Source organism: Canis lupus, chromosome 8, assembly GCF_003254725.2.
Source record: "Canis lupus dingo isolate Sandy chromosome 8, ASM325472v2, whole genome shotgun sequence".
Taxonomy (NCBI): Eukaryota; Metazoa; Chordata; class Mammalia; order Carnivora; family Canidae; genus Canis; species Canis lupus.
Genome location: NC_064250.1, coordinates 71,362,868 through 71,380,716, shown reverse-complemented (window position 1 = coordinate 71,380,716; position 17,849 = coordinate 71,362,868). Strand labels below are relative to the sequence as shown.

The following is a 17,849-nucleotide window of genomic DNA, read 5'->3' as shown; positions in this document are numbered from 1 at the left end:
TTGAGGCTACAAATTTCTTGAGCACCAAAAGTAGTACCTTACAGGTTCTGATACATAGTTTGTTAGTGTTAATGTCTAGATATATTGCAATTTTGGTTTGCATTTTAATATTTGCCTATGAATTCTGTGTGTTTTAAGTTCTACGTGTATTTCTTGTTTCTACTTTTATTGGTTTCTATCTTTACTGCTCTTCATTTAGGAAATGTAGTCTAAGGGGACGCCTAACTGGCTCAATTGGTGGAGCAAACGACTCGATCTCCAGGCCATGAGTTCAAGCCTCATGTTGGGTACTTAACTACTTAAAATAAACATTTTTTTAAAAAGAAAAAAAAAAAGGAAGAAAATGTAGCGTGGAGTGATTTGTTAGACTTACTAACCATATTAGCAGAACCACTGCTTAGCGTTGTGTATGTATCGTTCAAACATGAAAAAAAATCATTTATCTTGTAATCATCATAAATTTGAATAGTTACTATATTAAATCCTGGCTATAATACATCCTTAGAAAGAGGTATGTTTAAAAAATTGCACAAAGTTGTAACATAGGCTTATTAGCATGTTAAGTTCTGTATCTTTTCCCCCATATTTAATGCATCGTGTGGCCTAGAGAGGTCAAGTCTCCTTTGTCCCTCATATTTGTTAATTTAGTTCAGATTTTTAAAAAAGATTTTATTTTTTTATTTATGAGAGACACAGAAAGAGAGGCAGAAAGACAGAGTTCTCCCTCTAGAAGCAGGCTCCTCGGGATTCAATCCCTGAACTGGGATTACACCCTGAGCCAAAGGCAGACGCTCAACCGCTGAGCCACCTAGGCATCCCAATTTAGTTCAGATTTTTACCTGCCATGTATTTTGGGTTTCTATTTATTATGTGTCATTCTACTATTAAAAATAAAATGTATGGGTGCCTGGGTGGCTCAGTCAGTTGAGCAGTTGACTGGATTTTGGTTCAGGTCATGATCTCAGGGTCAGATCATGAGATTAGAGATTATAAAAACTTTAAGACAACAAAGATCAGTATCTTTATGGCCCCATGTGTGTCAGAATTTCTTAAAACTGAACAAAAGACTCGAAGCAGCACTTCAAAGAAGAAACAAAAACCAACAAAAATATGAAAAGATGTAATATTTCCTCAGTAATCAGGGAAATATAAATAAAAAATAACAAGGAAACATTATTTTTATATCCACCAGATTGACAAGAATTAAAAAAAATCATACAAATTTAAATTTTGATGAGAATGTGACATTACTTGAACTTTCTCCTATATGCTACTGGAGGGAATAGAAACTACACTATTGCTTTGGAAACAATTTGGCTGGCTCCAAGAAATGGACCCTGTGAATCAGTAATTCTACTACTGGATATAGATCATATTTTTTAAAGAACTCATTCATTCATTCATTCATTCGTTTTAGACACAGAGAGAGAGAGAGAGAGAGGCAGAGACACAGGCAGAGGGAGAAGCAGGCTCCATGCCGGGAGCCCCACGAGGGACTCGATCCCGGGGCTCCAGGATCGCGCCCTGGGTCAAAGGCAGGTGCCAAACCACTGAGCCACCCAGGGATCCCCTGGATATATATCATTAAGAAACTCTTGTACAAGTGCACCAGGACACACAGAGGACAATTCACAACAAGAATGCAATACAAATAGCTATAAGCAATCTGAAGGTCTCTGATATGGAGAATGCATATATAAATCAAGGTATATTCATGTAATAGATACTACATAATCATGAAAATGAAGGGTGCCTGGGTGGCTCAGGTGGTTCAGTATAGACGCCCTGGCTCGGCGGGAAGCCTGCTTTTTTCCCCTCTCTTCCCTGCTCATGGTCTCTATTGCTATCTCTCTCTCTCAAATAAATAAAATCTTTTAAAAAAAAATGAAAATGAGCATAGTAGAGAAAGTGAATCAGAGCTAAGTATGTCAACATGGAACACAATTTGGGCAAAAGAAAGCAAATGGGAGAAGGATATATATAATATGGTTACATTTATATAGTATTTAAAACCTTTGCAATAATTTTTAGAAAAGATAAAATTAAAAATATTAAACCTTTACACTCTTTTGATCAGGGAATCCATATATGGTAAAATCATAAAGACAATAAAAAAAAAAAAAGCCCACAAAATTCTCCTTGGTGGTTACCTGGTAAGTGGGAAAGGACGAAAGGGAATCAAGTTAGAGAGGGCCACATTATGAGTGATTTATAGGTATTGCTAATGATTCATTTCTTGAAGTCAATGTGTGTTCATTTCCTAGAATATTTACACTGTAAACATTAAAACTGAATTTTTTTTTTTTTTTTTTTTTTTTTTTTATTTATGATAGTCACACACAGAGAGAGAGAGAGAGGCAGAGACACAGGCAGAGAGAGAAGCAGGCTCCATGCACCGGGAGCCTGACGTGGGATTCGATCCCGGGTCTCCAGGATCGCACCCTGGGCCAAAGGCAGGCGCCAAACCGCTGCGCCACCCAGGGATCCCTAAAACTGAATTTTAAATAATTGCTTAGATTTAGCTGATTAATAAAATTAAGCAGTTTTGAAAAATTTAAAATAAGATCAGCAGCAATGTGGACTTTTACAATTAAATATTTCCAAGACAAAGAGATTCTCCTAGTCCCAAAAACCCTAGGTTCTGGGGGCCAAAAGTTCCTGGAATCAGGGTAATATGAGAAGATATGAATTCAGTGTTAAAATAAATTTGGTACTTAATTAAGGATTTTACTGGATATTCGCCATATGCAAGGTGATTTTCAGTATGCTCTTTTGCTATTCTTCCCATTTGGAAGGGGCTGGGCCTGATTCCTTCCAAGGGGACACAGTGGAAAAAGACTATTTGAAGTTAGGGCTTTAGGTTCTAACACACTAGTGTAATCGCTTCCTCAGTGGATGACTGAACATGGTAAAAAATGTAAGAAAACTTCAGTCTGCTCATCTGTAAAATATAGATAAAAAAAAGCTATGTCACAGGGCGATGTGACTAACATGCAATGCATGATGTAGGTGCTATGCACATTCATTAAGAATTTGAGCTCTGGAGCATAATACCTGGGCCTAGCCCGGCTCTAGCACTCAATGACTGAGTCTAGGTGATGTGACCTTCCTAGGACTCTGGTATCAATACAGTTAAAGAAGCCTAGTAAGTGGAAAGCTTGAAATAGTAGCTGGTATACAACAAACACTCCATATAGGGTTGGGATTCTTGTTGCTACTGCTGTTGGTATGATTCTCTCCCAAAGGCCTACCTTGCCTCCAATTTTTGATTTTCTGTAAAAGGGTCCTCTCCTCCATGTCATGTTCTAGGCCTAACCTATTTAAAATATTTGATTCTTTAGGGACTTTTCTAAAACAGCATAATGAATCATGAGTACAATTATTTTTTTTTCATGAGTACAATTATAATTGGTATAGGTACTGCTATAATTTATAAAAATAAATTATATATTCTTAATTCACAATCTATTTTTTTTAAGATTTTATTTATTTATTCATGAGAGATACAGAGAGAGAGAGAGAGAGAGACAGAGAGAGAGAGAGACAGAGACACAGGCAGAGGGAGAAGCAGGCTCCATGCAGGGAGCCTGACGCAGGACTTGATCCCGGGACCCCAAGACCATGCCTTGGGCCAAAGGCAGACGCTAAACCGCTGAGCCACACAGGTATCCCCCACAATCTACTTTAAATATCAAGCTGCATTATTTCCTGCTGAAGCAAAAATAGGTCTGGCAATAAATTGAAAAGTTCCCCATAAAGCCGTGGCAACACTGAAGCTTTATTTTTTTGCATTTCTACTACAGCTTTGGAAATCTAAAAATAAAGAAATATACATACATTTCTATTCTTAATTTTTGGATATGTATAATCAAGAAAGTTTTATTTATTTTTAAAGATTTTATTTATTTATTCATGAGAGATATAGAGAGAGAGGCAAGAGACACAGGCAGAGGAAGAAGTAGGCTCCCCATGGGGAACCCAACGTGGAACTTGGTCCCAGGACTCCAGGATCACGACCTGAGCCAAAGGCAGATGCTCAACCACTGAGTCACCCAGGTGTTCCAAGAAGGTTTTTGTTTTTGTTTTTAAGATTTTATTTATTTATTCATGGTAGTCACACAGAGAGAGACAGAGAGGCAGAGACACAGGCAGAGGGAGAAGCAGGCTCCATGCAGGGAGCCCGACATGGGATTCGATCCCGGGTCTCCAGGATCGTGCCCCGGGCCAAAGGCAGGCGGCAAACCGCTGCGCCACCCAGGGATCCCCCAAGAAGGGTTTTAAATCTTTTTTTTTTTTTTTTTTAATTTTTATTTATTTATGATAGTCACAGAGAGAGAGAGAGGCAGAGACATAGGCAGAGGGAGAAGCAGGCTCCATGCACCGGGAGCCTGATGTGGGATTCGATCCCGGGTCTCCAGGATCGCGCCCTGGGCCAAAGGCAGGCGCCAAACCGCTGCGCCACCCAGGGTTTTAGACTTCATTTGCCATATCCTGTTTGAGTTAACCAGATTCATTACACTGATGCAGATGCAGACGCTGTGTTGTAAATAACAGGACCTTGGTAACTACTGATGTTTAATAGCCTGAACTGCTAGCTTGTTACAAGTCGACCCGAAGGGAAGAGGTGAACAGAGTTGTCCAATGAAGGAGATTCCCAAAATGACTTTCGACTACCTGATGGGAAAAAGGAAGGAAGGAAGTCCAGACATTAGATATGGAGGCACTCCCAGGAAAAGAGATGGGAGAGAAGGAGGAAGAGGCAGTTGACAGCAGTGTCTAAGACTTAGACCAGGGCCCGGGGAGGGGTGTGTGTGTGTGTGTGTGTGTGTCATTTTTAAAATAGGGGACCTTGTTTGTGGAAGATAAGAGAAATTAAGAACTTACAGGGGTGGGATGCCTGGGTGGCTCAGTGATTGAGCGTCTGCCTTTGGCTCAGGGCGTGATCCCAGGTCCAGGGATCATCAAGTTCCACATCGGGCTCCCTGCAGGGAGCCTGATTCTCCCTCTGCCTAGGTCTCTGCCTCTCTCTGTGTGTCTCCTATAAATAAATAAATAAATAAATCTTTAAAAAAAAAAAAAGAACTTACAGGGGAACCAAAGAAAGTCTAGAAGCCATTCTCACTTGGGCTGTGTACTTTAGGACCTTCCTCTTCACCCCAGGCCAATCAAGCCAGAATTGGGGAGGGTGGGTGTGTTCTGAAGGAGGGTGGGTGTGTTCTGAAGGTTCTGAATATGGGCTTTTTTCTTTTAAACTCCACAGATGATTCCACTGCACAGCAAGGGTTGAAAATGACTGGTTTAAGGAGGCTGAAGCAAAGGTGACCCAAATAACCCAGTGGTGGTGGCAGTAAAAGTAACTACATTCTAGACCACATGAAAGCATGAACTGGTTCTCTCTCTGCCTTCAAATTACACAGTTCACTGATCTGTCCCACAATGAACATTCCCTGGGATGCAAAGGCCACTACTGTTACAGAGCTCTGAACATTAGCAGTGGCTCCAATACAAACACCAGGTTTAAAAAGAAAACAGGCTGAGTGGGTGTAAGCAGGTTTCCCCATAAACAGCCTTACACAAGGAATCTATACTCAACAATCCTTAATCCTTTGGCAATCTACTGTATATTTTGCATATACTTTAACTTAACATTCATTCTTTTTTTTCTTCATTATTTTTGACTAAATTTTTTAAAATACGGGATTTCCCTCTCTCTTAGTAAAAGTCTAGACTGAAGAACAGTGCTTGAATCTTACTTAAAAGATGTTTTGCTACTAGATCAGCAGGATCAACTGAAGGATGAGGTCTCCACTGAAGGGCCTTGTCAGATATTTTAATTGGATGAATATCCAATTTATAGATATATATCCAGTTTATGCAGCACCAAATTAGAAGTGACAGTTTAATACAAAAGACTTGCTATTCAAAAATACCTCAATAGACTGGAATTGTGGCAGAAAGCCAATTAAATTATCTTTAGCATGAATCAAATTCAGGTAAGGAAAAAAAATCAGTTGCAGTTATCGAATAAACTAGGCTTGTGGGTAGCCCTGGTGGCTTAGTGGTTTAGTGCCTGCCTTCAGCCCAGGGTGTGATCCTGGAGTCCCGGGATCGAGTCCCATGTCGGGCTCCCTGCATGGAGCCTGCTTCTCCCTCTGCCTGTGTCTCTGCTTCTCTTTCTCTGTTTCTAATAAATAAATAAAAGCTTTAAAAATAAATAAATAAATAAATAAATGAATAAATAAATAAACTAGGCTTGTGTCGAGGGCAACTCCTGTGGCTGGCCCAAAAGGCTGAGTATTGACTCTGGAGAAGGGACCAAGAGGACTCAAAAAGGCTGGCTATATTTGAGGTAGTAGATTTAACCTCTACAGCTCCATATGGCAGAATAGAGAACAGTGTTGTAAACATTTCTAGAAGACAGATGCTAAGTGCAAACTAAACGGAAAATATCTATTAACTAGAGTCATGCAACACTACAAGATGATATAAGAAGTGTGCCTCTGTCCCTACACATGTATTTAGAACTCCCTAACTAACCAGCTGTCATAAATACATACTCTAATAATTTCATTACATGCTATAAATTTATTACTTTTAATGAAGTGGCTCCAGTTGAAAAAAAAAAAAAAAAAAACCGTTTAAATTGATCATGGCAGGGGGATCCCTGGGTGGCTCAGTGGTTCAGCGCCTGCCTTTGGCCCAGGGCATGATCCTGGAGTCCTGGGATCGAGTCCCACATTGGGCTCCCGGAATGAAGCCTGCTTCACCCTCTGCCTGTGTCTCTGCCTCTCTCTCTCTCTCCTATGATAGACATAGGTCTATCATGAACAAATAAATAAATCTTTAAAAAAATAAATAAATTGATCATGGCAGAGTATGGTGATAATTAAGTTTCTGCCACTGAGAAGACTGGACATTTCTTTTTTTGTTTTATAATTTTATTTATTTATTCATGACAGACATAGAGAGGCAGAGACCTAGGCAGAGGAAGAAGCAGGGTCCCTACAGGGAGCCTCATGTAGGACTTGATCCCCGGACCTCAGGATTACTATCTAGTCAAAGGCAGATGCTCAACCACTTAGCCACCCAGGTGCCCAAAGGATGAGTATTTCTAACATAATAAAATCTCAGAACAACCCAGGGGAAGGGCAGGGAATCACTGAAAAGTTTATTGCACACAGATGACTGTTCCTTAAAAGCACTAGGTAGCAAGTTCTCCCACAGGGCCCAATGGAAGCTCTGATGCATCTTCCTGCATGCAGCTCAGGGCTTTGCACGCCCTGTCCTTGCCCAGCTCTCCCCAGCCTGCTGCTGCAGTGTCCCCTGGGCTGTGCGCAGGCCCCCTGCCAACACCATGATAAAACTGCAGAGGTCTTTCAATCTTTTTTAAACTCGGTAAAAAAATGTATAATAATAATTATTATAATTACTTATAATCTATTATTATAAGTAGGCTCCACACCCAGTCTGAAGGCCAACGTGGGGCTTGAACTCACAACCCTGAGCTGAGATTGAGAGTCGGACCCTTAACCGACTGAGCTTCCCAGGTGTCCCTGGTAAAAAAATATTTAGATCCTTCAAGCCCTAGGTAAAATTTTGCTGTAAATCACATGGGTTCACTCAGAGTCCACTGTACTTATCTGACTCATCAGAGACTTCAAAGAGCTTGGTTTAGGAGGACACAGATTTTCTTTCTTTTTTTTTAAAGATTTTATTTATTTATTCATGAGAGACACAGAGACATAGGCAGAAGGAGAAGCAGGAGCCCTGCAGGGAGCCTGATGCGGCGCTTGATCCCAGGACCCTAGGATATTAGTAAGAGGCCACCTCTAGTTTTCATTTGAAATCTACATGTTCCTTCAAATATTATCTCTTCAGTTTATGTTTTAAAATGTAAGTCTTACTATTATTTAGGTATGGTGAGCCAAGGCATCAGGACTGGCACTGAAAAGATATCTGTTACTAACAGTTTATAAGAGAAGGTGGTACACAGTGCCATGTAGGGCCACATGGGCAAGCCCCAGGGTCAGTCAGGAGGCAGAAGGAGCAAGGCATGGGAAAGAGTCTCTATCTTGGTTTCCACGGGGAAAGGCAAGGCCAGGCAGGGTAACAGAACCATTTCAGTAGGCTCTGGGGTATAAATACAGTCTCTAGTTGTCTGGCATCTGGCCCTGGGATGATTAGAGCAGAAGAATATTGCCTCCTGGAGTTTAATAGCCAAATAAAGGAGGTGGTTCTGAGTATGAGCTCTGGACTAATTCATCTGCATATTAACAGTACTCACAGGGGAGTAGTCTGCTATTTCTAGGAATTAGCTGCCTTGGGAGGGGCAGTCTCCTAGGTCAGCACAGTTCAAGATGCCAGAACATCAAGAAAATGAAAATAGAGTTAATACATCTTGCTTTATTTAATTCATAGCACTGACATGACATTATATATATATGTTTGCTGCTGCTCTCCTACTGGGATGTCAATTCCATTAAAGCAGAAACTTAACTTGGTTCAATGTTGTCTCCACACTGCTTAGAACAGTGTCTGGCATATAGCAGGTATTAGTAATAAGTGTTTGTTGAATGAATGAGTGAATAAATAAATAAACCTGCATAAAAACATGACTTACATAACATTTAGGAGAGGTGGAGGATAAGGAAGGCCTACTTTTCTTAAGTACTTTAAACTACCAACTTTTTTTTAAAAGATTTTATTTATATGAGAGAGAGAGAGAGAGAGCACAAGCAGGGGGAGCTGCAGGCAGAGGGAGAGGGAGAAGCAGGCTCCCCAATGAGCAGGCAGCAATGTGGGGCTCAATCCCAGGACCCCAGGATCACAACCTGAGCCAAACGCAGATACTTAACCAAGTCAGCCACTCAGGCACCCTAAAACTGCTAACTTCTTTATAGCAACTACAAAGGAAAATCTCAGGTTAGTTCCAGTCCAAGTTTTCATAAATCCTGATTTGGTGAAATTTAATTCATTACAGTAGGTGAAACAGTGAAGTGAAAAGAGCTATATTCTGGAGTCAGAGCAGGATTTACAAGTTTTACTCCCCCACCCCCTAACTAGCTAGAGAAGTGAACTATATCTACTTCTCAGAGTCAGTTCCTCACTGGAAAATTAACAGAACATAAGATGAAAACATACCTATTAGACTAGCTAATGTGAAAAAGCCCAACACTTCTATATAGAAGAACATGGGAGGCATAGGCTCTAGTATCTAATAATAATGAATCCCAATGTAAGGAACATTCAGTGGTGATCCTAGGATACTGCTTACTGAAGTGCTCCATTATGTGAACTGTAGCAAACACATTCTCATTTAGAGTTCAAAGGCGTGACTTAAAGCGGACTACACCTGCCATGGAAGGACTGCCCAAATACTCATTATTTGTAAATTAAGGGATCTGGGGCAGGTTTGTTGGTGTGTGTGTTTTATTTAAATAGATTTTATTTATTTATGTGAGAGTGAGAGAGAGAGAGGGAGCGAGCATGTGCAGGGAGAGAGGCAGAGGAGGAAACAAACTCCACGCTGAGTGGGGAGCCCGACGTATGACTCCTTCCAGAACCCCAAGGATCATGACTTGAGCTGAAGGCAGGTGCTCAACTGACTCAACCACCCAGACATGGGCAGGTTTTTTTAATTCAACTTGGCCTTTCATTCTTGAATAATAGAAATTACCTCACAAAGTTAAGAGTGAATGAATGCTATGGACTGATCTGTCTCCCCCAAGATGTTGAAACCCTAATCTACCATGTGATAGGATCTGGAGATTTAGCATTTAGGAGTTAACTACGTTTAGATGAGGTTGTAGGGTAGGTACTCACAATGGGATTAGTGCCCTTCCAAGTGGAGACATCAGAGAAGGTGCTTTCTCTTTCTCTTTGCCCTGTGAAAACACAGCAAGATAGCAGCCTCCTACAAGCCAGAGGAAGCACTCTTACCAGGACCCGACCAGGAAAGCACCCTGATTTTTGAGTTTCCCAGCATCTAGAACTGTGTGAAATAAAGTTCTGTTGTTGGGCAGCCCTGGTGGCTCAGCAGTTTAGCACTGGCTTCAGCCCAGGGCATGATCCTGGAGACCCGGGATCAAGTCCCACGTCGGGCTCCCTGCATGGAGACTGCTTCGCCCTCTGCCTGTGTCTCTGCCTCTCTCTCTTTCTGTGTCTCTCATGAATAAATAAATCAAATCTTTAAAAGAAAAAGAAAAAAGGACTGTTGTTTATGCCACACAACCTATGACATTTTGTTGTAGCAGCTTGAGCAAACTAATACAATGAGTTCATACAAGTCAAACAGAAAAATGCTCAGCATATACTAAATGCTCAAATATTTGCCACTACCATAAATAGTCCATTGCAATTAAGTTCTACAAAAGAAACTGAGCCAGACCTATCACTCAATTCTTAAGCTTCACTTATTTTCTGTAAGGGGAATTTTTTCTTTAATTTAGGCAGAGGGAGAAGCAGGCTCCATGCAGGGAGCCTGATATGGGACTGGATCCTGGGACTCCAGGATCATGCCCTGAGCTGGAAGGCAGACGCTTAACTGCTGAGCCACCAGGTGTCCCTCTGTAAGGGGAAAATTTTAAGCAAAAACACCCATCACCCTTCAAAACCAAGCAAACAAAAGCCTAATATTTAGTAGGACACACGATAACAGTAAGCATTCATTCAATCCTTATCCTGTGTCAGACACTATGCTCTGAGGACTTTATTTATTTTTAAAGATTTTGTTTATTTATTTATGAGAGACACACAGAGAGAGAGAGGCAGAAAGAAGGAGAAGCGGGGCTCCCTGCAGAGTCCAATGCAGGGACCCGGTCCCTGGGACCACACCACACCCTGAGCCGAAGGCAGATGCTCAATCACCAAGCCACCCAGGCATCCCTACATAGTAATTTCTTTATAGATATGTCTCCTGCGGCAAGGGAAACAAAATAAAAAACTATTTGGACTACATCAAAATAAAAAGCTTCTGTATAGCAACGGAAATGATCAACAGAACTAGAAGACAACTTACAAAATGGGAGAAGATACTTGTAAATGATGTATTTACAGGGTTAGTATCCAAAATATATAAAGAACTGATACAACTCAACACCCGAAAGATGAATACTTTAAAAATGAGCAAAAGACATGAATAGACACTTTTACAAAGAAGACATACAGATGGCCCCCAGACACAAGAAAAGAAGTTCATCGTGACTTATCATCAGGGAAATGCAAATCAAAACTACAATGTGATATCAACTCACACCTGTCAGAAGGCTAAAATCAACAAAAGAAACAAGTGTTGGCAAGGATGTGGAGAAAGGGAAATCCTCTTGCACTGCTGGTGGGAATGCAAACTGGTCTGCACCACTGTGGAAAAGAGTATGGAGGTCTGTCAAAAAGTTAAAAATAGAACTACTCCATGATCCAGCAATTGCACCACTGGGTATTTATGCTCAAAATATAAAAATACTAATTCAAAGGGATACATGCACTTCTATGTTTCTATCAGCAGTATCTACAATAGACAAATTATGAAATGAGCCCAAGTGCCCATCAACTGACAAATGGATAAAGATGTGGTGTTGTGTGTGTGTGCATGCACACGCTCACACACACACAAACACACACACTGGAATATTATTCAGTCACAAAAAAAGAATGAAATCCTGCCATCTGCAACAACGTTGATGGACCTAGAGAATAAAATGCTAAGCCAAATAAATCAGTTAGATAAAGACAAATACCATCTGATTTCACTCATGCGTGGAATTTAAGAAACAAACAAGAAAAGCGGGGGGGGGGGGAAGGACAGAGAGAGGAAAGCAAACCAAGAAAAAGACTTTTTTTTTTTTTTTTTTTTTTTTAAGAAAAAGACTCTTAACTATAGAGAACAAAGTGATGGTTACTAGAAGGGAGGTAGGTGGGGGGATGGATGGGTTGGGTAGGTTTTGGGGATGAAGGAGTGCACTTATTATGATGAACACTAGGTGTTGTATGGAAGTTCCATATATGTTGTATGGAATTGAATCACTATACTATACACCTAAAACTAGTATTACTCTATGTTAAAACTAACCGGAACTTAAATAAAAACTTTAAAATTACAATAAAAAATGTTAACTCATTTAATTCTTACCACATCCCTATGACCAATTTTCCCATTTTATTCCCATTTTATAAGTGGGGAAACTAAAACCCAGGGGAGGTTAAATGACTTGTCACACAGCTAGACTAGATAAAGCTTGGATTTGAATCCATGCACCCCAGCTTCACAGTGTTCCTAATCATCACTCTATACTCTCTATGTGAACAGTCTACTCCAAGACTAAAAAGAACAGTAATAACTTTATTTTTTTTATAAAAATTTTTATTTATTTATGATAGTCACGCACACAGAGAGAGAGAGAGAGAGAGAGGCAGAGACATAGGCAGAGGGAGAAGCAGGCTCCATGCACCAGGAACCCAACGTGGGATTCGATCCCAGGTCTCCAGGATCACGCCCTGGGCCAAAGGCAGGCGCTAAACCACTGCGCCACCCAGGGATCCCCAGTAATAACTTTAGATGGGTTACACTGAGTATACTGGAATGTTTTAATAGAGACTAGCATTTTTGAATAGGTAAACATATTTTTTTAAATGAGCCATAACTGGGATGCCTGGTGGCTCGGCGGTTGTATATCTGCCTTCAGCTCAGGGCGTAATCCCGCAGTTCCAGGATCCAGTGCCACCTCACGCTCCCTGCAGGGAGCCTGCTTCTCCTCTGCCTATGTCTCTGCCTCTCTCTGTCTCTCATGAGTGAATAGATAAAATCTTTAAAAAAAAAAATTTTTTTTAAATGAGTCACAACTTGCTTCGTAATAACAGACTAAAACAAGACCCAGCAAAACTACTTGCATATAAAAAAAAAAAAAAAAAAAAAAAAAACAAAAAACTACTTGCATATAACCAAACCAAAGTTAAAAATGGCTTTGTAAAACCAAGAAGACTCCCATATTTCTTATACCTTGCTTCTTTCAAAACCATCATAGATACACAACATTAAAAAGCCTGACCTTTAAAAAAAATAAGCTGATCTAAAACAAAACATCTTAGGAATGAATAGCAGGTTCAAAGTGAAGTACAAAAACAATGCAGAAAAGTATCTCTTACTAGAATCTAACATTTATTAATGCAATGACTGGAAAAATAAAAAGGAAAACTGAAGAAACTTGTCTGGGATAATAACATCAGTTTGCAAATGTGCAAGCCTGAATGATGTGTACCATATAATGATTCCACAATTCTATATATTACTTGGTGTTTAATATGATAAGCACTGAGAAATGTGTAAAGCTTCAAGGCTTACAATCACAATATAAAGAGAGCTGTTTCTGAAATGCCTGGGTGGCTCAGTGGTTTAGCACCATCAGCCCAGGGCATGATCCTGGAGACCCAGGATCGAGTCCCACGTCAGGCTCTTTGCCTGGAGCCTGCTTCTCCCTCTGCCTGTGTCTCTGCCCCCTCCTTTCTATCTCAATGTCTCTCATAAATAAATAAATAAATAAATAAATAAATAAATAAATAAATAAATAAATAAATAAATAAATATTTTAAAAAGAACAAAAGGAAAAGCTGTCATGTAGACTCCTCCTTGCATGGAGCCTGCTTCTCTCTCTGCCTATGTACCTGCCTCTCTCTCTCTCATGAATAAATAAACTTTTAAAATAAATAAGTATCCAAAATAAAGAATTTAATAAGCCCATTGCCAAAAAATAAAAATAATCCAATTAAAAATGGGCAGAGAGAATAGACATTTTCTCTAGGAAGACATACAGCTGGCCAACAGACACATGAAAAAGATGCTCAACAACTCATCATCAGGAAAATGGAAGTCAAAACCACAATATGATATCACTTCACACCTGTCAGAATGGCTGGAATCAAAAGGACAATAACAAATGCCGGTGAGGATGTGGAGAAAAAGGAACTCTACTGCAGTGCTGATAGAAATGAAAGCTGGTGCAGCCAACCATGGAAAATTGCATGTTCTTCAAAAAATTAAAAATAGAATTATCCTAAGATCCAGTAATTCCACCACTGGATATTTACCCAAGGAAACTGAAAACACGAATTTGAAGAGATATATGCACCCCTATGTTTCTTGGAATATTATTTGCAATAGTTAAGATGTGGAAGTAACCCAAGCGTCCATTTGCAGATGAATGAATAAAGAGGATGTATACACACACATACACAGGAATATTATTCAGCTATAAAAAATAACAAGATTGCCATTTGCAACAATATGGATGGATCTAGAAAGTATAATACCAAGTGAAGACAAAGACAAATACCACACGATTTCATTCATATGCAGAATTTAAGAACCAAATGAAAAACAAAAAAAAAGAGATTAAGAAAAGATTTGATTTATTCATTTTTTTAAAAGATTTTATTTATTTATTCATGAAAGACAGAAAGAGAGAGGCAGAGACACAGGCAGAGGGAGAAGCAGGCTTCCTGCGGGGAGCTCAATGAGGGACTCAATCCTAGGACCCCAGGATCACAATCTGAGCCAAAGGCAGATGATCAACCACTGAGGCACCCAGGTGCCCTATTTATTCACTTTCAGAGACGGGGTAGGGGTGGGGGAAAGGCAGAGGGGAAGGGAGAGGGACAGAGCCTGCACTGCGCATGGAGCCTGCCACAGGGCTTGATCCCATGACCTAAGATCATGACCTAAGCCAATACCAAGAGTTGAACTCTTAACAACCGACTGAGCCACCCAGGCATCCCAAAATAAGAGACTCAAATACAGAGAACAAACTGGTGGTTGTCAGAGGAGGTGAGTGGGAGATGGAAGAAACAGACAAAGGGGATTAAGAGTACACTTATCATAATGAGCACTGAATAATGTATACAACTGTTGAATCGTTATATTGTACATCTGAAACTAATATAACACTGTTTCTAAATTATGCTTTAATAGAAAAATATTAAAATTAAATAATGCCCTATAAACTTAAAACACTACACTTACCAAGTTATTTAACTTGGACAAATTTGGCTTCTTAAAGTCTTATCTATTAGATTATGTCCCCAAATTAATGCTGATGAAAATATGATCACATTATTAGGCTAATCAGACAACCTACCATGTACTAAACTGATAATTCTGTGACAAAGAGTAATTTGTAATAATAATAATAATAAAAAGAAAAAAAATAATAAAAAGAATAGCAGCAATAAAACACTCTTATCCAAAATAATGAAAAAAGCAAGAAAGGAGGGGAAAATTATAACCAACTAAAGCCAATACTATAACAAAATTCTTCCTAGAAAACTGCTAGAATTCCAGTTACCTGCAAGGATGCTCGAATAGTGGAAGATTTGTAACATCATTAGGATATTGAACTAGAATCCTCAGTAAGCTTCTTTATATGCTAATTTTAGTTCTGAATACCAAATTTTAGTAACCCCAACTTAATAATAACCAAGTCCTTAGATATATGAAGAAATAAGTTTAATGGATACAATTTTATCTTCAGAAGAAAGGACTGGAATTTCTAGATCCATTCTCAGAGCTACCTTGAGTACCATTATGACTCACTCTGGTCCACAAAACCACTTAAGTACCAGTTTTAATGCAAGATAAAGCCCTTCCCTCCCGACCGTGAACTTGTGTGCGCACGCTCGCTCGCTCTCTCTCTCTCTCTCACACACACATACACACACGCACACAGGACTTCAAAATTAGGATGATGTAAATGGAAAATAACCATTAGGAAAACATTAAGAATTTATATAAGGCAATACACTTACAATATCTCACATGTGAAATGCTTTGAAGTTTACAAAGCTCTTTTTAAAGTGCATTATTTTATTAATGCATTCATCCTGAAAAGATGAAACTATCTCTATTTTAAAGACCAGAAACTCGAGGTCAAGAAAGTTAAGTAACTGCCTCAAGGTCAAGTTAGACATTTGATTAAGTGGCAGAACCAGGACTTTAATTCAGACCTCCTGCTCCTAGTTTAAGGTCTCTAAAACCCCTACTACTATAGGCCAAATCTATAAATCAAATAAAGTATGTAAAAGGATTTTTGCAAGACAAAAAAGAACTAGAAGGATTTTATTATAAAGATCATTAATCATTTGCGAATGCACTAGTGAAATACCTATGCCAAGGTGCTAACCTGAGCAATTAAATCTCTCTGGGCCAGTCATTAAGACATTGCAAAGAGGTCCAAGTGATTCTAACATGAAACAGGATTGAGGACTTCTGATCTCTATTAGATGATATAACAGTGCATGACAAACATGTTTTCAACTATCATTTGTATTTTTATATTTTCCTTTCATATGAATTAATCATCAGCCCTTAATTAAACATACTGACAGTTTAATAAAGCTAAAGTGCTGACTTTAAAGACCTCAGTATTAGCTATGAGAAAGGTGTATAACTCTGCTTAAGAGTAATTACACAAAACTATGTTCGGTCTTTAAAAAACTCTGTTCTAGTCAATAGAATATTCAACTAAAATGTACACCTTCAATTTGTGCTATTAAGAACATTTAAAATTCATTATTTTCATTTGAAGGAAAAAAAATCCAGTAACTTTTCATACAATATATACCTAAGTTGCATTCATTGAGGAATAGGAAGCTTATTATACTAAACATAATAAATACAAATAGCAGTTGAGGTACTGGAGGGACCGATTAAATGGCAATTCATACTGAGAATCATTTTTAAAAATACCGGATACTGAGCCAATCTTACCTTTTGTAGACTTGTTGGATTCAACTGAGTTTTGTCAATTATTTTTATTGCAACCTAGAAAAAAAAAATATTTATAGATTTTAAGAATTTGGTAAATATAGACTAATCGGTCGGTAATGGTTCCATAAATGCCCAGACACACGGGCATTTCCAAAAAAAATGAAAACTAAACTAGTTAACAATAATATTTTATATATTATAAATATTTTTATATTGAAACAGGGGCTTCATGCAAATGTGGGTATTGTTATAGTACTTTAGATTTATGTTACTTATAGACATGGGGCGAAAAATCTCCCACAAGGCAGATAGATACAGAATGAGAGACAGAGAGAAACTGATTATATAATGAAAACACTTCTAAAAATGTAGGACAATGAAGCAAATTTCCTACTCCCTATTTAGAAATACTTAAAAACATTTTTAAAAAATTTAATCTGAGAACAGGGGTGGTGGTGGTTGCACCATTTCTAGAAGTACTGCAATACCAGGTCCAATTCATGGAGTGGACAGCTCCTATTCCAATTTCTAGCTCCCAAAATCCTTTTACTATATTGTCCTCAGAGGATGTATCAGATATTAACCTGGTAAGAACAGATCCTACACTTGATCTTAGCCAAAAGGCTGAGAAACAATCCAATGATTTTTAAAATTTATTTATTCATGAGAGACACAGAGTGAGAGACAGAGATACAGGCAGAGGGAGAAGCAGGATCCCTGCGGGAAGCCCGATGTGGGACTTGATCTCGGGACTCCAGAATCACGCCCTGGGCTGAAGGCAGGTGCTAAACCACTGAACCACCCAGGGATCCCCCAAAGGACAATTTTAACAGAGTAAAAAGGCAACCCAGAGAATGAGAGAAAATACTGGCAAATCATAGATGAGAAGGGATTAATTAATATCCAGAATACAGAGAACTCATACAACCAAACAACAAAAAACCCAATTCAAAAATGGGCAAAGCCCTTGAAGAGACATTTCCTCAAAGACGACATTTAGTGGACCCCTGAACAATGTGGGGTTAAGGGCGATGCCCTCCCTCCCCAGTCAAAAATTCATGAATAACTTTTGACTCCCCCAAAACTTTAATAGCCT

General features: G+C 39.1%; 1 protein-coding gene and 1 non-coding gene across 15 annotated transcripts in view; both read right to left on the bottom strand.

Moving 5' to 3' along the window:
* Positions 1 to 17,849, bottom strand: part of MARK3 (microtubule affinity regulating kinase 3) — a 121,712-nt gene that overhangs the window by 59,814 nt on the left and 44,049 nt on the right. For 12 of the 14 annotated variants that reach the window (XM_035719572.2, XM_049113508.1, XM_035719570.2 and 9 more), the window contains one exon: positions 16,754 to 16,807. In XM_035719572.2, the coding sequence (XP_035575465.1) occupies positions 16,754 to 16,807 (54 nt within the window). Of the gene's footprint in view, positions 1 to 4,884; positions 5,039 to 9,822; positions 9,885 to 16,753; positions 16,808 to 17,849 lie in introns of those variants that run through there. The other 2 variants (XM_035719574.2, XM_049113510.1) reach the window with 2 other exon arrangements.
* LOC112658220 (U2 spliceosomal RNA) lies at positions 17,208 to 17,389 on the bottom strand. Its single transcript, XR_003135611.1, has one exon. It is a non-coding gene; the product is annotated as a U2 spliceosomal RNA (small nuclear RNA).